This window comes from Sprattus sprattus (genome assembly GCF_963457725.1).
Source record: "Sprattus sprattus genome assembly, chromosome: 12".
NCBI classification, from domain to species: Eukaryota; Metazoa; Chordata; class Actinopteri; order Clupeiformes; family Clupeidae; genus Sprattus; species Sprattus sprattus.
In genome coordinates this window covers 20,688,111-20,712,238 of record NC_137910.1, presented here as the reverse complement: position 1 = coordinate 20,712,238, position 24,128 = coordinate 20,688,111, and the positions used below count along the sequence as shown (strand labels likewise).

The window sequence follows — 24,128 nt, the reverse complement described above, 5'->3', positions numbered from 1 at the left end:
CGGTACGCTGTGAGTGTACTGGGCAAGTTAAAGCCAAACCAAGCCAAACCAAACCAAACCATTTCCACATGCAGCAGCTTGGTGGTTTGTCAGCTCACTGCACTGCAAGCCGGAGAGCAGGCCCACCCTGAGCAGAGGGGGTGGGGGGAGGGAGGGGGGGTTGGGGCTACCTGAATCACTGGGAAAGAAATAGGATGGAGACCCCTTGGGAGATGGACGCGGGGAGTCCAGGGTCAGGTAGCTTAAATGGAGCGGCAGGGGGATCTGCCCGTAGGAGTGCTGACGGGGAATGCGGGGGATTATGGAGTCTTTCAGCCCCATTGAACCTTGGGTAGGCGGGGATGGAGGGAGGGAGGGGTGGTAAGGTACAGAACCATGAAGTGGAGTGATCTAAATTCATGATCAGACTACAGACTAAAAGACTACAAGTAAAGTCAAATGTAAAACACAAAACCATAGAATGAACAGTATTATTATTCCTGTATTCCTGCTCCTAATGATGCTATGTTCAGGGGAGACACAGAACAGGAAGTTAATTAACTGATGGAGGAGCTGATGACGTGACAGACGTCTGACGCTAGTGACCGTTCCAAAAGGTGACCACATGCGGAGGTGTTGCACTCACCAGCGATGCTCTTGCGTTTTGGATAGATGGCATGGTGAGGGGACGTGGGCATTTGCACTGGGCTGCTCAGCTTCTGGTCCTGATTGGCTGTTGTCTTGATGAACTCGATGGCTGATTGGAGGATGCGGAACTGCAGGGCCACTGCCATTTCTGCACACACACAAGGAAAAGCAGCGAGGAACTCCAGGTTATTTATATATTCTTACGAGCGCACAAGCGTCAACAATAAACTTTGGAACCTCGCTGCCGCTATTTTTGGAAAGGTCAGACATGAAAAAGAGATTGTATCTCAAAGAAACTACTTTGTATAAATAAAGAAACAATAAAAGCTAATGCAATAAGTGGAGATGTTGGCAGTCCTCTGCGGTTCAGTAGCTTTAGTCCAAAGCCTTTTTAACCACAGGGGACCTTAGAAGCTCTCTACCCTGTAGCAGAGAGCAGAGGCTAATGCACCAAGTGTGATGGCACTGTGACTGTAATGAGTGCAGAGACTTATGCACCAAGTGTGACTGCACTGTGATGAGTGCAGAGTAACAGTTTCTCGTTTCTGTATGTGTGCTGTGGAGCCCAATGTGAATGCACTGGGTGTAACGTTTGACAGTACACTGTGTTTGAGTGCACTCAGAGTTGGCCTGATGTTTGTGTGTAAGTCTGTGTTTGGTGCAACAGTACATGGTCCCTGAGCTCAGTGTGTGTGTTGGTGCAGGGTGGCGCAGGCTGTGTGTGGGTGACGCACGATTTATATCAAGAGATATTCGTGTACCCTGCATCCTCTAACATGATGGCACACTTTCTCCTACTTTGAACAAATATATAGGTAAAGGTCAGGTATTTAGCAGAGGCTTTTATCCAAATAGACTTACAAACAGGCGCTAACCACTGCACCACCATGACACATGTAGTGCTGTGTAGTAGTTGTAGTGTGTGTGTACCCTGCTCGTCCTATAGTACGACAGCACACTGTTTAACTACTCTGGACAAACATAGCGTATTGGTTGTAGTGTTTGCCATCATACTACAGGGTGAGCAGGGAACACAGACTGTTAAACTACTCTGGACAGATATTGTGTTAGTTGTAGAGGTTGAGTACCCTGTGCGTCCTGTAAGATGAGTGCACTGTGACAGCACTCTGCACAGATATACAGTAGCACAGGTGAAGTGTTGACGTAACCCTGAGTGCACTCTGCACAGATATAGTGTAGTAGTTGTAGTGTGTGTGTGTGTGTGTGTGTGTGTGTGTGTGTTTACTCTGTGCATCCTGTAGGATGACTGCACTCTGACAGCACGCTGCACAGATATAGTGAAGTAGTTGTAGTGTGTGTGTGTGTGTGTGTGTGTGTGTGTGTGTGTGTGTGTGTGTGTGTGTGTGTGTGTGTGTGTGTGTGTGTGTGTGTTACCCTGTGCATCCTGTAGGATGACTGCACTCTGACAGCACGCTGCACATATATAGTGAAGTAGTTGTAGTGTGTGTGTGTGTGTGTGTGTGTGTGTGTGTGTGTTTACCCTGTGCATCCTGTAGGATGACTGCACTCTGACAGCACGCTGCACAGATATAGTGAAGTAGTTGTAGTGTGTGTGTGTGTGTGTGTGTGTGTGTGTGTGTGTGTGTGTGTGTGTGTGTGTGTGTGTGTGTGTGTTACCCTGTGCATCCTGAAGGATGACTGCACTCTGACAGCACGCTGCACAGATATAGTGTAGAAGCACAGGTGAAGTGTTTGCTTACCCTGAGTGCGGTGGACTTTGCTGGTCTGCATGAAGCCCAGCAGAGTGATGAGGTCTTCGATGATGCGGAAGTACTGGGCGCCAGACGAGCTGCAGGAGTGGATGGTCACGGCCACCAGCAGCTGCTGCATGTCACACATCAGCAGCCGGTAGTCACTGGGGGAAATCCTGTATAAAATCACACACACACACACACACACACACACACACACACACACACACACACACACACGCACACACACACATTATTCTCTCTCCCTTATAGCATGTTCAAATCGCTGATGGAAGTGGAACTATTGCTCCTCACCCCCACCACTCCGCATCTACGCACATGGACAGCTGAACTCTACCCACTCACTTTCTTCCTTTTCTTTCCCTACTAATAAGGACTATCTCCGCTATGGGACGCTGCTGTAGTCTCTCCACCTGGTCTACCTGGAGAAACCTTCGGCCAATCGCACCCAGCGCCACTGCAGTGCCGTACACCTACTCTACCCAATACCCTATGCTAGCATTTATATACAATATACATTATTGCCACCACTGAAATGTTTCTCTGTCTTCTCTTTCTTATGTGCCGTGGTTCTGCCTAAAGTTTTTTCCTGCCTAACAGGGAGTTTTTTCTTGCCCCTGTTGCCATTGTGCATGCACTAAGGGGGTTTAGGCTCTGGGTTCTGTTAAGCGCCTAGAGGCAATTGTATTTTTATGGCGCTATACAAATAAAATTGAATTGAATTGAATTATTACACACATACACATAGCGACAAATAGATCACTAACAAGGTAGACATAATATGAATTTGTAATGAATGTTAAAGTTCTGGAAGTTACACAATCACCAACTCGCTGAAATTGTAATGAGTTTCGAAGCATTGACCATTAAATGTTGATGTTATACATTCTTGTAGATAAAGTAGTTGTTGTTCGAAATACAAGTTTTGTTGTTTCATCACAAAATACGTCACTCAGACATTTGAAATCACATCGGCCTAATTTGCCAACCCCTAAACTTTTCTGTCATGCTGAATCACATGGCTCGACAAACAGCGACCCCTCTTTTTTGCCCATTTTGGATTAGTACCGCGTACAAATGTATGTACGAGTCTAAAAGGGCAGTTTCTACATAACACGCCCTTTAGTCTGAACAGTGCCCCTGTCCAATTGGCCGGTTCTTTTTTGTGATGGTTCTCACCCGTTCTCTAGGCCATTCAGTGTGGCCAGTGCATTGAAGAGCACGTAGAGCAGGCCGTGGTCCAGTAAGATGTCTGCCAGCTTGTGGCAGGCGTTGAGCAGCTGGAGCAGCACACACAGGGCGTTGTGCACCAGCGAGTTCTCGTATAGGGAGTTCTCGATCAAACCCAGCACGGGGATGATGCAGCGCTTCCGGAACGCAGAGATCTGCTCCATCTCCTCCAGGTCCAGACTGGGAGACGGGGAGAGGAGGAAATGGGAGAGAAAAGGGAAGAAAAGACAAGCGATAAAGAGACCAAGTTTGAAGTTGGCCTCAAATTTAAACTGAAACTATAATAGAATTGTCAAATCTAAATAACTTGTAAAGAATGCAATGATATTTGGGTTTAATGTGAGATAAATGCTGTATTATTTCAGCTCTGTGAGACATCTCTTTGATTGTCGTTGAATTCAATGATTCACGACCGCGAATTCCATGAGTCATGACTAGTGTGAAGCAGACTAAAGAAGTTGGAGAATATTTCTCCATTCAGTCTGCATGGGCCAGACAGATGAATTTTTAATGCTGCATCTCTCTCTCTCTCTCTATGACACAGGTCACCACTTCTATTATGATGTACAGGCATCCCTCCCTCTCTTATCATATCTCTTCTTATATGCATAACATTTCTGTGCTGTAGGCAGCTAGCACTCAATTAGTCGACTGGCTAGCAATTTCTCATGACTTTCTGTCTCCCTTTGTTTTATACCTCAGGTAAGGCCACGGATGAGACAGAGAGTTACAGTAAAAGCAGCTCCAACAATCTCACTGATCCGCATTGAGTCACCATGAATACAACAATCCAAGTGGAAGCGGTTTTTGTTTAGCGCAAATAGGAAAAACCTACTGGTTTTACAGAGCCTTGTGGTAAAATCATTCCAGGTTCACGCAACTACTGGGCTGAACACTCTTTTGGGGTAAAAGGGTCGCATTCTCTCATTCTTTAAAGTGCTTAAAAGTTGTATGTGGTTTGCCTGGTAAACACTTACTCCTCCTCAAGCCCCACGGGCCGACCGAACAGCATCTCCAAGAAGCACTCCAGCAAACCCTGAGTGCCCTGGTGCAGGTACAGCTGGTTGGCCAGCAGCGAGAAGCCGTGGTTCTTCAGGAACTTCTCCTTCTGCTCCTTAAAGGCTCGGCTGAAGTAGGCGTCCAACAGCTGCACGAGGAATGGGAGTGGAGAGAGTTATGTTGTGGGACAGCAGAGGTAATAAGATATTTACTTCTCTGATCTGCTTGCCAAACACATCGGTTCGAGAAGAGGGCACCTCAAGCAATCAACTAGCCAGAGTCCACTAGCAGTGGCATTCAACTTTCTACAACATCACAAGAAAGGAAACATGAAAGTACATAGATAAGAGAAGAGAAACATAAAGAGCAGAACATATTGAGTAGATCAAAAATACATGATGGAAGAAGAAAAAAAATAACCACAATAGATAAAACAGAAATCCAGCAGTAAGAAATCATTGAGAAGATGAAAGCGGAGGAGGAGAGAGGGAAGGAAGCAGGGTAGGACAAGAATGGCAATGAGAGCAATTATAAGGATAAAGAAAGCAAGAAGAGTGACAACACAGACGAAATGGGTGAGAGAAGGAGGAAAGAACAGAGAAGAGAGAGAGGAGAAGAGAGAGGGAGGAGAGGAGCGGAGAGAGAGAGAGAGGGAGGAGAGGAGAGGAGAGAAGAGGAGGCCACAGAAAAGGGGCCAGGACTCATGGACCCATGTGCAGCAGGTTATAGATTTTCTGACAGATGTCCTGGCAGACATTGTTGAGCTACCTGACGATGAGCATGGAAATAGTTGTCACTGGAAGACTACTTTAACATAAAGATATATATATATTTTGTATGTTTCTATTGTTTTATTATGCTGAGACATTGGATGTATTTACATAACTATACATGAGCCTCAACATAAAAATGAATAAACTTCCTGGTCTGAACTCAGACCACTGTCAGTTCCAGTCAAAATTATTGCAGCATTTCAACAAGAATACTAAAAGAAAGCTGAAATGCCCGTGGCTTTTCAATGTGTTCCCTGTGAATGAAGGCTTTTTCAATTATTCACACACTACTTTGAGAGCCTGGGCTTGGCCTATTTAAGCAAATCTGTTTTTCTATCTTGAGTATACAGACATGATTCAAACAAGTGCACAGGCCCAGAGCAGGTGGCAGCGTAAGATGGAGAGCGTAGAGACTGGCCTTCATGACGCCCTGCTGGATGAGTGGGGATGGATGGTTGACGAGCACGATGAGCGCCTCTGGCTGGATAAGTTTATCCATCACGTCCTCCAGCATGAGGTCAGGCAGAAGCAGCAGCACTCCCCGCAGAAGCTCATAGAGCCCACAGCACACCAGCACCAGGCAGTCCTCCGTGCTGGACCTGGAAAAACACACACACACACACACGTAAAAATATATATACATATACATGCATAAATATAGATAAACCGACAGACAAAGTCAGCAATTATTTTCTTCTAAGAAAACACAACATTTGTTCATAGTTTATTTAGATGAACTGACACCTTCAGACAAGTGCCCACAAATGCTATTTTGCATGTGTCCCTCCCAATGAGTGATTGTCTTTGATTGTCATATTTTATTGCCATTCTAATGGTACATCCTATGGGCTTCATTTCTAAATCTATTTAATTGATTTTAGTATGGAGCAGACTAAAACCCACACCATGTAAAGCATGACTTACGTGGGAGTCTAATGGGAGCATATTCAAACACTTTTGAAAACTACCAACACAGACAAGCTTAACAAATCACAGTGGTGATATTACACTTATTTTTGAAAAAGGAAGAGACTAAGATTGGCTTGTTTTTCGAGCACGCTGAAAGTTAAGCTATTTAAATGGCTGTTTCTCTGCAATGCTTTCCTGTAGCAGCCCATGTTTTAATATTTTGCTGAGCCGAAAATAGACATTTTATGTAAGCTATGAATGAAGGTGCTGATATCCAGAGATAAGTAAACAAACAGTTTGTATGAAAATTGCACAACCAACAGGCTTGCATGATTTAAAACACACAGCTGTGTTTACTTAGAGGTCCATGCTTTACTCTGGGAATAACCCGGACTCTTAGCATACCTATGTCGGCTATCGGACAGTGTCAAACATCGGCCATTCTGTTAAACAATCAAAATGCTAAGTTTAATAATGGATTAACAATCTATAACTTCAGTTTAATAAAGGATTCACATGACAACGTGAACGTTTGCCGTCCGATAATTAACACCGTTACGATAAGGGTTCTGGGGCTGCCATGGGCTTAAACTCCCCTAGTGTCAGTAGCAGAAAGAATGACCCTGAACATCATGGACAATGACAACCACCCACAGCATGACGATCGTAAAGCAGAGGAACATGTTTAGTGGCAGGCTGTGACAGTGCTGCTCGACGTCCTTTGTCGTCAGGGCCATACAGCTCTTTCACATCTCCCAATGATAGCAGTGTGCCAATGTGCTTTGAATCTTTGATATTCAGTTTGCCTGGACTGTCTGAACGATTTGAACCTTCCAGTTTTTACCCTTTTATAATTATGGTTTTGAGACACACACACACACACACACACACACACACACACACAGCTTTGCACCGTCATGTTTCTTTACTTGCACAACCTTCACGTGTTCATTGCCCTTTCTGCTTTTATGTACAGTTCTCAATAGTCGTCATGGTGATTATAATGTCACTGTCGCGTACTGTTTGTTTCCGTGTTTCGTACTAACCTTAGATTCCTTCAGTATTAATAAAGTATCTAGCTAACCTAAGTTAAGCATGACCTGTCCTTGCCCTGGCTTATGTGTATAAATTCTGTCAGACAAACTACTGATGCACAGGCCCTCATAATTATACAAAGTATATGTTATGGTCCTGCTTGACATAGATAGAGTGCTTGGTAATCTTGTATTCACTCTGAGCAAGAAACATAGGGTCCCTGTTTCCTGTTCCATTGTGGGCCTTGGCTATTTTGTGGTTGTATGTGAACAGAGTGATCCACTGCTCCTGTAAGTGGGGTCACATTAGTGCCAATTAGTGGCAGAGAGGATAATAATGACCAGAGCAATGGCCCTCAGACAGGGAGGAGAAGAGAGGAGGGGGTGTGTGAGGGACCACAATGTTTACATAGCAAAGACTATGGACTTTGTAACACACTTCCCTGTCGCTCTTTCCTGTGCTGCTGTGTTCATGCAGACCCACAGGAGACAGGGAGGTGATTGAAAGATAGACGTTTACTTAGTAAAGACTGGACAAACATTTGATAATGGCCGCTGAAAATGAAAAATGACTTCTGCCATTGACTACGGGTTTTGTGCTTCAGATTCACATCTTTCATATCATTCTGCACGTAACCCGTTCACTTATTGTAACGGAAATTCATTGTAATTCAAAGTTAGCAAGCAATATGTTGCTATGCAACACCTAAAACTTTAAACTCTATTTCTGTGAAGAACAATTTTGCTACGAAATCTTAAAACAAGAAAGAAAATCGTTTATCGTTTTGCCAAGTAACCGTATAATAACCAGCGGAATAATGTACACGCCGCTGTGCACCGGGATCTTATTCGTCCTATCAGGATTTTTTTTTCAAGAAATACCGGCGGACTACAAATAATCCCTCACAAATCATACATCTAAAAGCACCATCCCATCGAGTATGGTATGTCCAAGCATGGCCTCAGGCCGGAGGGAGCTATGCTGCTCTCTGTAGGGCTTGGCTCTCAAAGTACCTGTACAGCTCTACACACACATGCTCCAAGCCAAACATCAACTCATGCTGGGAAAAAAGGAAATTTGATTGCTGATTATGGGGAGCTGTTTTTGTATTGAACTCAGGAAGTATTTGTTTGTCTGACTAAAGTGAACAGGTCACAGTGCTTTTCCGGAGGTATTACAAAACCTTCTTGTTTCCCCTCCTTTATCTATCACTTTGTAATGTTCCCACCACCTGAACTGCAAACACTGTAAACACACAGACTGTGTGCACAGGGCAGGCTTACATAGGCAGGCTTACCTAGGCAGGCTGACGGTGAACAAAGCGTAGGTCGCACAGATAAAAGGCCCGATGGAGACAAAAATAAATGCTTGGAAGAGCCAGTGACCAAAGGCCACAATAAAAGATGGCAGAGAATGGGACAGCGGATGAAAGCCACGCTGTGTGCAGATAGCCCAGGCTCTTTTGCTTCTGGGAGACTAATGGCAGATGAGCACTTCAACTAGAAGATAAAGTCTAATTAGAGACGGCGTTCCATGGGGAAGACAGCAAAGAGACGGCAGCAGGAGAAACTTCTACAAAGAGAGGATGCAGGTCTGCCTAAATGGAGACCACTGATGTGGAAATGGACCTCCCTTAAGAAATGAAAAAAATAAATTACATTTTTTTTTTTCACAATCCATTAAGATGTGTAATCCGTGACGAGAATAGGATAAAGCCTCCCTTGATGTAAGGAGACATCAGAGAGGCATAATACAGCTCTTCAAACAAGTGGTTTGGCTGGCAGGTTGAGAAGAGCCCAAAGGACCTTGTCCTTGTTCCCAGGAGGCCAGCCAGGTGTTCTTAAGAGGGGGATTAAGATTGGCCACTCAGATATTCTGGGAGATGATGAGGCCACAAGAGATGTCAAAGGTGCAGATAAGGTGATAAGGAACAGGACCCAGTGATAAGCTAATATGTGCTCTTTCTTCTGTACCATAGAGCTTAAAAGGTGCGATAGGAAGGACTGTGGAAGGATACCATGGGTTGTGGAAGACTTAAACATTTTACAAAACCCCCTTGTGCACACTTTCACAAGTTGTCAAAGAATATAGACATAGTTTACTCAAGTACTTCCTTGCGAGAAATGGTAACTATTGTAGCTTTTCACTGCCAGCAGAGGACAAGTCTAATGTTGAATGTGCCTCTACAGGAAAACAGACAGATTTGATAATTCAACTGTTGAGTTTCAACCAGAGAGACAAATGACATACCGATCATTGCAGGAGTCAGCCTTGCTCTGTGCCCTCTCGTAGCCCGGCGAGTAGGTGTAGCTCTCCCAGTCGTCGGGGAGGGGCGTGCGGTCAGCCACGCTGGGCCAGCGGCCAATCGCCAGCGAGCCGTTCTGGGCCGGGAATGCCAGGCCCAGGCTGGCCAAGTTGCTGGCGCTGCGCTGGAAGGACTGGATGCCCTTGAGACTGTCGGGCCGGCGTGGGGCGTCCTCGCTGGCCCAGTCGAACCGGTCCTCGGACTCGGCGCTCAGGCTCCCGTCTGCAGGGCTGTGCTCCGCGTCGCCCCCTTCCTCCTGGGGGTGTTGCTGCTGTGGCTCGTCCTGCCCGTCTTCCTCCACGTTGATGACTGGGGGGCACATCACAACTGGTTCTGTGGTGGTAGCGCCCGTCCCATCACCACTGTCCACCGAGTCGCAGATGGTCTTGGCCGACTCACAGCTGCTGAGGAGCTGCTCGTCACCGCCACGCTTCAGGGTCTCCGTGCTGCCCAGCACCTGCTGAGAGGCCAGAGAAGCCCTGCCACCACCGCCGTCCTCAGCATCGGGGGCCCCGGTGGGGGTGCTGCCCTGGATGTGGACGGGGCTGCGGTAGGCCATGCGGGGGCTCAGGGTCGGCGATGAGTAGGGGGAGGGACGCAAGCTGGGCGGGCGCAGGGAGGAGGTGTCCTCAACAGCATGCTCTGGGGAGGGAGCTGGAAAGAGAGTAAAGCGTAAACAGAAAAATAAGTACGTTCAGTGACCGGGTAGTAGATTAGAGGAAAGCAGATTACAGGACACATGCTTTGGCTGTTACACTGCTGTTATTGTGTATTTAATGGGCAGCCTTACTGCAGAATGTCACTGATTCAAATAGAGGTATCCTGTTAAGGTACAAACTCTGCGTGGTTACAAACGTTTTTCTGACTGAAAACACAAAGTTGGCCGCTCATATTTATATGATATACATATTTGAAGGGGCAATCTTATTAAATAAAAAAAAAACATTGAATGCCATAAGATGGCTTTAGGGCAGCTTTGAATTATAAGGAAAAGTAACATTGGTTAAAAAAAGGAACCATAAGCAGCTTGAACACACTTAAAATACAAAAAATATTATTCATATATAAAGAACTTTTAATTATATATAATAAAGGTTGAGTGCATGAATACTCTGAGCACCTGTTTCTTTTGACTGAGCCACCCATTCCTATGATTTGCCTGAGCCCACTTATATCCTCGCCTTTCACAATGGCCTATTTTAAAATGCCTGGCATGAGCTGTAATTGGCTTGTGACTGAAAAGGTTGGATGCTTCAAAGCCCTCCGTCAGAAAGTGTGACGGGCGACACACAGGGAACACAATGTGCTTCTCAATCACATGATGCTGCAAATGCTTTTAGCCAGCGATTTGGACCGCCATTGAAGGTCTACCTCCTACACTCCTGCTAAACACAAACGACTGTGATCTCCTTAAAAGACCAGAGCAGACAGCGTGGAGTATCAGCATGGCCCTGTGCTGCTGAGGTGGGATGGACGGAACAGGCTCAGAGAGGTCACATGGTGTGGTGTGGTATGGGTCGTACCTTCGTGGTGTGGACCCTCTGTGAAGACGGTCGGGGAGAGAGAGATCACGGAGCTGCAGGCTGACTTGCCCCCACTGCTGGAGTGCCTGAGGTGCATCATTGACTGCACCTTCTCCTGGTACAGCTTGCCATCTGGACACACACACAGACACACAAACACACAGACACACAGACACACAGACAGACACACACACACACACACACGATTCATTTATTTGGAATGAGCAATACTGACACAACACCACAGCATCCAAATATTAGTAAAGAGCCTATTATGTCTCACACAACAACACAAACACTGTGCAAGTATTTACAGCCAAGTAAATCGATAGATGAATACATAGTCATATCAGGGGTAGAGATGGCAGCGCCTTCTCCATATATGCAGACTGCCTATGATTGCTGACACAGAGCAGTATTTGGCTATTTGCTTGGAGTTCTTCTTATTATGTCCAGCAATTTGCAAACCTCACAGAGTCGATGTATATGTCCAAGGCTACCATAAATTAGTACAACTAGTTTTGTATGATAACCACCTACTGTCAGAGCATGAATTAATGGCTGGTATTTTAAAAAAATTTCAGAGAAACACAGGTCCATATACATATCAAAACAACAACCCACTTCCAGAATCACCATAGTTTTTAAAAGATCATCACATCACATGACACACACACACGCTCAATGACTATGCTTGTTCAATGACTTGTGTCTTCAGGCAAGGCCAATTATTATGCTGTCAGCAGCCAATCAGGCTAGCACAAAAAAGGAAATGCTGATGGATGTCCTTGACAGAGACAAGCCCCATCACAAATCACCCCTGTACGCTAACTGAATGGCAATAACATCATTACAAGCCTGTGTGCTAAGGCACAGCTTCCAAGTTCAAAGGCTCTACGGGATTGGCATCCCCCCGATACCCCAAATGGCACAATTAGGCTCACAGCGACTGATGCCTTTAGTTCAGTGGATAGGGTTAGAGAGGTGATGAAACTAGGGGTGTGCATGCATACTCAAATATCCACATAACTGTTTGAAGCACGGCTATTCGGGAACTAATATCACTATTCGGTTATTGTGCATATAGAATCATGGGAAAATTAGATAGTTTAGCAAACTCACTTCTAAATAATGACACTGTTCACATTTGTGTAGATGGTATGTATAAAATGGAATGAGATGGCACCATATCACAATAACAGGTTTTACTGCTTTCCCAGTACATCTTTATTAAATACATCCACATTTGCTGTAGCTTCCATTTACGGCCAATGTCAAAAAAGCCAACAACACTGACGACATGATGTGGTTAATGTGCACACCCTATGAACATCTTCAGAACCACACCTATGAACATCTTCAGAACCACACCTATGAACAGCTTCAGAACCACACCTATGAACAGCTTCAGAACCACACCTATGAACAGCTTCAGAACCACACCTATGAACAGCTTCAGAACCACACCTATGAACAGCTTCAGAACCACACCTATGAACAGCTTCAGAACCACACCAATGAACAGCTTCAGAACCACACCTATGAACATCTTCAGAACCACACCTATGAACAGCTTCAGAACCACACCTATGAACAGCTTCAGAACCACACCTATGAACAGCTTCAGAACCACACCAATGAACAGCTTCAGAACCACACCTATGAACATCTTCAGAACCACACCTATGAACAGCTTCAGAACCACACCTATGAACAGCTTCAGAACCACACCTATGAACAGCTTCAGAACCACACCTACGAACATCTTCAGAACCACACCTATGAACAGCTTCAGAACCACACCTATGAACAGCTTCAGGGCCTCACCTATGTGCAATGAGAAGAAAAAGCTGGTGGGCGTGTGGCAGACGTAGGTGTTGGTGGCGGGGTGTACGGCCAGGAGGAAGTTGTAGACCAGCTTGAGCAGGTCCAGGTCGGGCGGGGAGCCCAGCACCTCCTGGATGATCTTGACGAAGGAGAGACACACCTCCTGAGGGATTGCGGTCAGGTGGCCGTCCCGTTGCTCCTGTGTGTGTGTGTGAGATAGACAGATAAGAGAAGGGAAGATGTATGCTGTTATGATAAATGACTGGTTGGGAGATGTTATCCAATCAGATTATTTGTCTTTTGGCGATAATGGATTTATATCAGATTGCATTTACATAACCAATTAAAATACATTTAGAGAAAAAAGGGTGAAAAATAACTAAGCACAGACTACCGTGAACTGGTATCATACATAAAACCAGGAAAAACCTGACTTAAAAATACAAAACACTCCTTATGGAACCTGTCACCTATATTTAGTTTGGTCGCTATCCAAAGCACTGTAGGGTTAGTCTGAGGAGGAGCAGGAGAGTGGTGGGTCCTTACTAGAGGTTGCGTTCAAATCTGGCAAACAGAACCTGTTCAGCTCAACAAACTAACCTTACCGTCTCTCACTTGCCTCACATCTAATACCCATGTCTTGGTGTGAGGAGGAGCAGGAGGAAGAGGAGCAGGAGGAAGAGGAGGAGGAGAAGAAGAATAAGGAGGAGGGTGGTGGGTCCTTACCTGCAGGACTTGGCAGGTGAGGAGGAAGCGGTGAACCACCTGCGCCTTGAGCAGCTGCCGGATGTTGAACATCTGGTGTGGGTGGTGCACCCTGATGAGGATCTCCAGCGCAGCCAACAGCGTTTCCCACACACCACACTGTAGCACGAACACACACACACACACACACACACACACACACACACACACACACACACACACACACACACACACACACACACACACACACACACACACACACACACACACACACACACACACACACACACACACACACACACACACACACACACACACACACACACACACACACACACACACACACAAATACACGTTACAGCAAAATGATTGCTGGTGTAAAATCTCACATTGTATTTCAGCCATTTCAGGGAATAATTGTGGGAATCATTTGAATCCCCCTGTGTTTCTGAATCACCAACACGCCAAGCCCAAAATAACTCATGGCATGGATGAGAAATTAGAAAACAAACCTAAGCCTGTGAAATACTCTCAAATGAAAGCATACTGTTCCTTAATGCTTATGCATGCTTGTCATCACTGATAGTTGGTGAGATCTAGTAGTACTTCAGTAGATGTATCTGTGTGGTTGTGTGTTTACCTGAGCTTTAGCCCAGATCTTCCAGTCCAACAGGATTTCCGAGAGGAGTTTGAGGTCCTGGACCACAGCAGTGGACTCCACCTCTAGGTGGAAGTGTCCATCCTCCCCCAGGGTAAGAATGGACTCGCTGCAGCAGCCGTCCAGCAGGGTCTAAGGAGAAGGATTGATCTGTTAACCCTGATGCGGAGTTAGGATACAGTAGCAGCATTGTGCTGCCCCAACTGCATTGATTTACCATTCTGGCCCACTCACAGTAATACATGTGTACAGTTCGACAGACGCAGGCCCTGTGCAAACTGCCTTTGTCAAAAGAGCAACACACAAGACTGTGAAATCCCAACAAATATCACAGGTTGAGAATTTGACTCGTTATCTATTTGGATGCAAAGACTAATGACTCCAATAAAGCAAGCACACACACACACACACACACACACACACACACACACACACACACACACACACACACACACACACACACACACACACACACACACACACACACACACACACACACACACACACACACACACACACACACACACACACGATTGAGTCACACAGACTGGGGCTGTTTTTTGAGGCTACGGTTTAAAACCCTTGTACATTTAACTAATTCTTCCCCTGAAAGGAGGAATAGTCTCACAAGATGCCATGACCTGCTTTGCCCATACTATCATAATGACCTGCTCACCTGCAGATATCCTATTTTTAATTGACCGGAGCACACGTCTTTGTAGAAACAGGAAACACTAATAAACACAGCCCGCGTAACACTTGCACCTGGAGTGGATCTAACAAATCTCTTACTCACAGATGCTACAATAATACCATTTTCTGGCAGGCTTTTCAGCCGAGCACACTGGGAGCTGTCGTTCTGGTGTGATGAAGACCAGATTTGGTTAGCTCAGCATGGGCCCAGAGTATCGGACCTCATTACTGCTCCCTTAGCGTGTGGCTAGCAGCTAGCAGGCTGACTGGCTCAGATCTCTTCTGGGATGCGTGTGATCACATAGCGCACACAGCAAAGCAGGAGACCAGCGGGCTGCACTCCCAGTGTTTTGAGGGCCCATTGATTGCCCAGTGTTAGTGTGTTGTGAGGTAGATCATTCTTCTGATTATCGGGCTTATCTTTAGTGGAACACTCATTCTAATTTAATCTAGCTGTGCATGCCACGACTCCCTTCAATCAGGAAGTTGAAGCGGGTAAAAGCCATTCACCGATATAATAATTCAATAATTCACAGATAATCACGTCTATGAGTGTGCCGTCGTGTGCATTCATAACAGTGTTGGTCTATGTACACACCAGCACAAAGATACTGTAGTGCACCAGTCCACACGGTTCCAGACCAATGCATCGATTTCAGAGTTAAGCAGTGGGAGCTCAATAATAGAAGAGGCCAGAGATAAAATATCAAGTAGACAGTTCATTCGGGGTCTGTCTGCAGTACCCTTAAGGGCCAGTTGGCCACACTGTTCAACACAAATCAATGAACACTGTACACATGAGACACAAGTGCCCAGCAGTAAGAACATCTCTGTTGGCTTAATGTTAAAGAGAGGTTTGCTGATGAGCTGGGCCTGGGCAAGGCTCACCTTGAGGATGTGGTATCCCACAATGCACTTGGACTTGATGAGGACCTGGTGAATCATGGAGTAGCCGTTGTAGCACTCCATCTCGTGTGTGCGGTGGTGGTTGAACTTCACCAGAGACAGGAGCACCTGCAGAGCCAGAGCCTGGGTCCTCTCGCAGTCACTGAGCTCCACAGCCTGAGGGGGAATATGGGAGAGAGAGAGAGAGAAAGAAAGAAAGAGAGGGGGGGGGGGGGGGTAAAGAGAGAGAGAGAGCGAGGAAGAGGGAGTGAGAGAGCGAAGCAAGGGGAAGAGGGAGTGAGAGAGAGAGAGCGAAACAGAGAAACAGAGCCAGATGGTGGGATAGATAAATAAACTACACCAACGAGAAGGAAAGAGTTGCAGGAGAGTCAGCTACATGAGTGCACAGTGGTGTTGGAGGGAAAGCTCTAGGCCGATGGGACACACAATCTGGCCTTAAGCTGGGCCACAACTCATCAACTCATCAGTGTGTTTGGGTAATGAGGCAAGTGTAGTGCATGTCAAAACATGAGAAGAGAATCTATGTCAGACCTGAAATGTTGACTTTATGGTAGCAACGTCTATCGTGATCTAATCTGTATTGAGGCAGCGATCATCACATAAATCATGTTATAATTTGGGCAAACTGTACCATGTCTACCTTAATTTCCTTAAATAATAATTCTGAAAAACATCAATGAACTGAGAGGAGTGAATTAGATGGAAAGGAAGGGGCTGGGATTTAAAAACCAGCCAACGTGCGCTTATTCTGGCACTGGCTGTCCAAATCCTCTCCTAGACCTAGATAATACAGACGGAGATTCGCTCAGCTGGGAATATCATTACAGTCCATCCCCTTTAGAAGTGCCCCTGACCAACACTAATCTTCGAGCTTGAGGAGCTTCCAGGGCACAGAGAAAGCAAAACTGGGATGTGATAACACAGGGCCAGATAAACGGTGTAAAGGTTTTAATATTCCATGAGAAAGAGGATTTATGGCAAATAAAAGGTTCATCTCAGCTGGAAGGGGAAGTGAAGGGGGGTGTGTGAGGAGGATTTGAAACCGTACCCGAGCGAAGAGGAAGACAAAGTTGCCGGTGCCGCCGATCTTGTGCAGGACGCTGTGGAGGTCCTGAGGCTGGCAGGGCTGCATGCAGCGCAGGGCGTGGGGCTCCAGCACAGAGCTCTGCACCTCCTTGGAGCTGAAGGGCCGCTGGGACACCACCGTCTTGGCCTGGCCCTTCATTCGGATCACCGGCTCGTAGATGGTGTACATGCCTGGGGTGCTGGGAACGTACACCACAGCCAGGTTCTCCTGAAAGGTGGGCGTATAGACACACACACACACACACACACACACACACACACACACACACACACACACACACACACACACACACACACACACACACACACACACACACACACACACACACACACACACACACACACACACACACACACACACACACACTTTTGGAAACTGTCCAGCCCCCAAGCTCCTAAGCAGCTTTCCTGAGGCACCATAGCATTTTGTTGTCAAAGGAACAGCAACCCTGTCTCATGACTACAGACAGCAGTAATTTCTCAAACAAGTGACAAACTAGAACTCAGCAGAGAGCCCTGCAAAATAATACAACACTACACAAAAACACAACAGGACAGGGCACATAATTAATGCTTCAGGGCTTGAAGGGATGCAAGCTGCATGCCATGTAATTACAGACCATATAATCAAAACAAGCTGACTCTATGTGTTCCTGTCCTTTGGGTGTCATGACATTTTAGTCTGGATAGTTTGATGATTTATTTCATATCATCTGACTCACAATGAGGTTTGAAGTGTCCATGTCACTGTTTCTCGTTAGCAACTCTCGGACCTGCTCACACTGCAGACCCTCCTGTGTTACATATTTGGAAAATGTCCCACTGGGCTTGCCATACTTGCAGGGCATGATGGAGGTTAGATCAGGCCCACTGGCATACAGATAGAAGGCTTCGTCTGTGTCTATTCGTGAGCCTAGAATACACAAACACAAACACATACACAAACACACATTAACAATGATTTTTTATTTTTTTACAAAGTCAAACTGTGTTATACAGTTGAATATCTGTGACAATCTAGCCTTGTCTGGGAAAATTCGGGAAATGGTTTACAAGCTGGGAGTTTGAGAAAAACCTTGTCAGAGACATTAAACAAATAAAAGCACATGAGATTGATGTTACATGGCTATGGGCCACTAAGGCTGCTCCAAACTGTTGGGCAAAGAGTAACAAGGAATGCAGGGAGGTGCTCAGACATTTAATGCTATTAGTGCATTTCACAGGTTGGGCATGAGCGCAGCGCACCAAAGCCATTCAAGGCAAATTAAGAGCAACAAGGCAGCCATTCTGTCAGCAGCATTCCCCCTGGACTCAGGAACGCAGAGAATCCTGCCACTCACGCATGAGCACACAGCAGCACAGCACAGGAGCAGAGGAAGTACAGACCGTTTGTCTTTATCCGTGTCTGCCTGTCTATCTATCTCCTTGTCTTTGTCTGTCTGTCTGTCTCCGTCTGTCTGTCTGTCCGTGTCTGCCCTGCTAGCCATCTGCCTGCCTAGCTGTCTGTCTGTTTACCTTTGGGTGTGGGTGTGTGTGTGTGTGTGTGTGTGTGTGTGTGTATGGGTCTGCCTGTCTCTCTCACAACCAGCATGCTACACCACCAAAACAAATCTTGAGTAGCACGTCCACGTGAAACACAGCACCGTGTGCAGGCCAGAGACAGCACACACACACTTTGATTTCATTATTCAGAAGCAACATTAATGTTTTAAACGGAGGGTAGGAGACTCAGGTTCTTTAACAGGACCAGAGAAACAATGCCAATGAAACTGCTTGCATAAGTGACCGTGAGGGGGAAATTTGTGTTGTTTGGAGGGACTTATAAAGTATTCATGTCGGCCATACGACCCGTTATGAAAACAGAGCAGATGATTCCACAGTCCGCAGAACTATCAAGCATTGCGTAGACAAGTCAAAAGCTGAAGGGGTCAGTGTACACGTGAGCCTACATGTGAAACTCTAGTCAGTCCCAAATTAGACTACTGATGTAACAAATCTTCAGTACAACCCAGAGCAAAGCATCATGCATCAGGTCTTTGATGTTGATTAAGCCGATCATCTCTGATGTGTGCATGCCACATAAAATCTCTTTTTGCGGATGCCAACATTTGTATTGAGCTCTCTCTCTGCAAAAATGAAAAAAGAGTGCTTTGGAAGCTTCTAATACTAATGGCAAACCTTTAATTGAACATAGCTGTGGTGCTCTGATGTGGGAAACAGATTTTTATGATGACCCTTACAAACCCCCTTCTAGTGTCAGACTTGATCCATGTTCCCCTAAATTGTGTTGGGATGCAGGAGGCGTTGTGAGAGCCAATGAAGAAAGCATGGGAGGTAAGATACAGTGGTCAGGATCATACCGTACCATTGAAAAGTAGCATGGTGCCCATATCCCAGCGTGCCCCTGGCTTGGGCAGCTCCTCCGAAGCGTGCAAGCAGTGTCCCAACATGCAGTAGGTCTTGTTGCTGTCAGACGACAGGCTGGACTTCCTGGGTAGCATGTAGTCCAGCGACAGCTCACACTTCCTGTTTGAGGCACATGGAAAGAGCTTGAAACGTCAACAGCTGCTACTGTAAGAAGATCTGTTTTGTCTTTGTTCTCTAGATTATGGCACTGCCAGTCTGGCCGGGTCATGTGTCAGAACTAAGGAGATGTTTATCTGATCAGGAGGAAACAGGGGCCATCAACAACTGAATGATCATGTCCTGGGTGCTTTCTTACTCCTGTGTATGACAATGTTTGTCTGATAATACAGTTTTCAATAAATAAAAAAAACGATAATTGGACCAATTGAGGCTCAAAATTGGGTTCATAAAACATCATCTCCGGCACTGACGAACCTGAACAACATACTTTCTCAAATCTGAAGCAGTGAACAAAACAAAAACAAAACAAAACAAAACAGTCGCCAGCATTCACTTGTTACTCGGGCGCTACGGCGTGACCTCTCACTCACCACTAACACTCACTTCTGCTTTCCCTCACCACTGAGGACACGCATCACACACACACACACACACACACACACACACACACACACACACACACACACACACACACACACACACACACACACACACACACACACACACACACACACACACACACACACACACACACACACACACACACACACACACACACACACACACACACACACACACACACACACACATTGATCCCCTGCATCACTCAGCACACACATCGATCCCCTGCTCCTCACCTGACTCCACACACCCACATGACCAGACAACCGTGGATGTTCTTCTTCCCCTCGGGCTGCTGCGTGTAGGTGAGGCTGAGGTGCTGCCATTGGCCGGGGCTCAGGAGACCCTCCCCGGACTCCGCCTGGGCCAGCAGGCCCGCCTTCATCTCGTCGTTGGGGTCGACGCAGATCCTGCCAGGGACGGAAGAGAAAGAGGTCCATAATGTGAGGGAGTGGAATTGATTGATATACAGTATATGCCTGACTGGCACAGACACAGGGTTTTTTTTTTACTATCTTGACTTGATGCCTGCACATTACATCAATGAACATCAAGGTGAAGTCAATGAAAGTGACTCCTGCAGTTACTTTGGCCAAGTCAAGGCAGAAAGAGAGTGAAGAAAGTGACAAAGAGCACCCTGAAAAGACTGAAGATGGAGTGCAGGTCAATACCAATAATGGCTGAATGTCAAGCGTGCAGGTCGCACAGCTCCGTCAAAGACACCCGATCTGGACTACATCTGATCATTCTGACCAGTGTTAGCCTCTGCGAAACGGGGACGTAGCGGATGCTGCTGAAGAGTCAGCGGTTCTCACCTGAAGGTGAAGATGCCAGTGGAGAGGTTGGCCCACACCTGCAGCATCAGGGCTTTTGAGCCCATGGAGAGGATGTGGAAGAGGCCGTCGTCTGCCACTTTCTCCCCTGATACAGGGGCAGCCTGCTGGGCCTCAGTTGCTGGCGCAGACTCCTCTGCTGGAGCACAGGTTTGGTGATTTAGATAAAGAGTATTCACATACAGTAAATAGAGGATTAAAAGCCAACATGTAATGAAGGTTAGGTTAGTGTCTTTAATGGAAGCCCATTTAATGCTGTTGCAATGAAGTAGACTGGGTCTGGCAGGATGTGTACCTATCCAGACAGATAAAAATGCATAGCTCAAAAGAGAGAGACATACACACATACATATGTGCTCCATATGGCACATAAAAACTGCCCACTGCCCTAAGACTTAGAGCATGGTACATGGACACTGGTACGACTTGTGATAAGAACAGGACAATATTGTATGCAATCCTATAAAACACAGTGCATGGCTTAAGTCACCTGACTGGTCCTGGAGCAGTGGTTGGTCAGGGCTCTCACCTCTCTCTGCAGGGCCCTCTTCCTCATCCTCTGACTTGAGTGCCTTCAACCAGAGGGCAGCGCTGAAACCGCTCGCCATGTGAGGCCAGCAGTTCTGCCCCAACAGGGGCAGGTGGAGAGGCGCAGTGTGCCAGGGGGAGGCGCGCAAGTGCCCCAGACGGCCGTCCGCCCCCGGGGAAGGCTTGCCCCTCCACAGGCTGCCCACGCCCTTCCCCCCGGCCGCCCCGTTGGGTCGGAGGCCCGGGGAGGCGCCGCCGGCTGGAGGCTGGCCCAGCACTGAGGGGAAGGAGAGGAAGTGCAGCGGCTGCAGGCGCATGTTGGCCTGCACGATCTTCAGCAGGCCCCTCAGCAGCACCTCCTGCCAGGGGAGTAAAAAAAAGAGAATGAAGAGGAGGAGGAGCAAGCTGTGAGGACAAGACAGAAAAACAGGCACAGGACAACGAGACACTTTAAAACTGGAGGCTTGAATCATACTGAGGAACAGGAAGAGTAGAGATCTGATGACTCACCACAGGAGTCCAATGCATGTGTAGTAACAATCCCCACAAAAATAATGTAAAAAAAAAAAAAGAGCCAAAAGGACTCCTTTGTCCGTGTTATACGTGCATGGATTACATACTTGGAGCTGGATTTGATTACTGACATTTTTGTATGATCCCAGTGGCTGCTGCTGTAGTTCCATGCTTCCATGATCTTAACCCTGCTTAAGAGCACGCTTGTTTAATTTAAATGGGATTAGATCACCGATCCCTGGGCATGCACTGCTTTGTACAGAAAGCACATAGCAGCCATCACACTCTGGACTGCACCATGTTTTCACAATTACAGGAGGGCATTCACAACACCAAAACAGGACTCTTTGCAAGTTAGATAAAAACTCTGACAACTGTAACAAGATATCAACTCAGTCACAATATTTAACATAAATTTCCCTGGTCTTTGCCTAGTAGTCAAAAAGGTGATCTGATTGACCGTTACCATCAACACACTTGCCGATATACCGCTATGTGCAGTACTCTGGAAGAGCTGGGTTGATACACCTCTAGTCTATTTGTGAGCTTGAAGATATTTCTGGATATGCTGATGCTCACCACACCTCAGATACCTACTAGACCTCTCATTTAAACTGAACACAAACACCGCAGATACCTACTAGTCCTTTCATTTATACTGAACACAAACACCTCAGATACCTACTAGTCCTCTCACTGAACATAAACACCTCAGATACCTACTAATCCTTTCATTCATACTGGCACACAAACACCGCAGATACCTACTAGTCCTCTCATTTATACTGGCACATAAACACCTCAGATACCTACTAGTCGTCTCACTGAACATAAACACCTCAGATACCTACTAGTCCTTTCATTTATACTGAACACAAACACCTCAGATACCTACTAGTCCTCTCATTTAAACTGAACACAAACACCGCAGATACCTACTAGTCCTCTCATTTAAACTGAACACAAACACCTCAGATACCTACTAGTCCTTTCATTTATACTGAACACAAACACCTCAGATACCTACTAGTCCTCTCATTTAAACTGAACACAAACACCGCAGATACCTACTAGTCCTCTCATTTAAACTGAACACAAACACCTCAGATACCTACTAGTCCTTTCATTTATACTGAACACAAACACCTCAGATACCTACTAGTCCTCTCATTTAAACTGAACACAAACACCGCAGATACCTACTAGTCCTCTCATTTATACTGGCACATAAACACCTCAGATACCTACTAGTCCTTTCACTGAACATAAACACCTCAGATACCTACTAGTCCTCTTATTTATACTGGCACACAAACACTTCTAGACCGTCCTCTAGACAGAAATTCAGACCTCGACAATCATTTCACCTGAGGAAACACTCTCATTATTAAAGAAAATACGGAAAGCAAATGACTTGTATCTCTTTCAAACAGCACACAGGAGGAGGCAATATTAAGGTGCGGTGACTGTGTCACAAATGGCACATCAGAGGATAATAAAATGGACTTATGGCTCCCCAGAGGTCTCCATTAACACCAGGGTGATGAAAACGCAGCGCGATGTGCCATTAGTCACACAGCGGGCGGGGACAGTGAGGCTGCCAGGTGACACCACATGGGGGGGAGGGGTCCTCTCTTGGGACAAGGACAAATGGCGCACCAACACTGCCAGGAGGGGTCAATGAGAGATCAGCAGTCTGCTTGGATATGCCTTGGAGTCACTTGCCCAAATGAACTCACAGACAAGCACAACAACACTGGACTCTATTAAATCCATCCGAGAGGAACACTCCTTTGGCATTTCGCTGTCCAAATGTCAACCGGCAAACTTCTGCCGAATGAAGTGAAGTGACAAGGCCAGTAGATGTACAAAAACCCGGCAAAATAAAAAATAGTTTCCGACAAACAAAACATGCAGGAGATTGCTGGAGGAGAGGAGGCACCAGACCACGGTGCGGATTACCACCAGACACTGGATAAGTGTGTTATTCATATCAGAGTCACGTCAAAGACACTGGAATACAGGAGTATGGGGGTCATTCGGATGGGGGTTCAGTCCACTCTATGCAAGAGGCTGAAGCCAGGATGAGGAATAACAGGGTGAAGTGTGTGTGTCAGCATTTTGAACTCCTTAGCCAATGAGCCAAATGAAACCTCTAATTAGACTCACACACACTCACACACACACACACACACACACACACACACACACACACACACACACACACACACAGAGGAGCCAGGGAGTGAGTGATGGG

The 24,128-nt window shown here is 46.3% G+C and overlaps 1 protein-coding gene across 1 annotated transcript in view; it reads right to left on the bottom strand.

The window, feature by feature from the left end:
* lyst (lysosomal trafficking regulator) overlaps window positions 1-24,128 on the bottom strand; it is a gene marked incomplete at its 3' end in the record, with an annotated part of 87,343 nt that overhangs the window by 17,878 nt on the left and 45,337 nt on the right. Inside the window, exons 13-30 of the mRNA XM_080849072.1 lie at window positions 21,360-21,717; window positions 20,813-20,969; window positions 20,234-20,407; window positions 19,375-19,535; window positions 17,732-17,922; window positions 16,972-17,217; window positions 15,906-16,079; window positions 14,307-14,456; window positions 13,688-13,825; window positions 12,962-13,160; window positions 11,135-11,266; window positions 9,557-10,265; window positions 5,781-5,961; window positions 4,568-4,737; window positions 3,540-3,770; window positions 2,349-2,515; window positions 626-775; window positions 171-326 (exon numbers count right to left, since the gene is read on the bottom strand). Of these exons, the coding sequence (XP_080705198.1) occupies window positions 171-326; window positions 626-775; window positions 2,349-2,515; window positions 3,540-3,770; window positions 4,568-4,737; window positions 5,781-5,961; window positions 9,557-10,265; window positions 11,135-11,266; window positions 12,962-13,160; window positions 13,688-13,825; window positions 14,307-14,456; window positions 15,906-16,079; window positions 16,972-17,217; window positions 17,732-17,922; window positions 19,375-19,535; window positions 20,234-20,407; window positions 20,813-20,969; window positions 21,360-21,717 (3,844 nt within the window). The remainder of the gene's footprint in view (window positions 1-170; window positions 327-625; window positions 776-2,348; window positions 2,516-3,539; window positions 3,771-4,567; window positions 4,738-5,780; window positions 5,962-9,556; window positions 10,266-11,134; window positions 11,267-12,961; window positions 13,161-13,687; window positions 13,826-14,306; window positions 14,457-15,905; window positions 16,080-16,971; window positions 17,218-17,731; window positions 17,923-19,374; window positions 19,536-20,233; window positions 20,408-20,812; window positions 20,970-21,359; window positions 21,718-24,128) is intronic.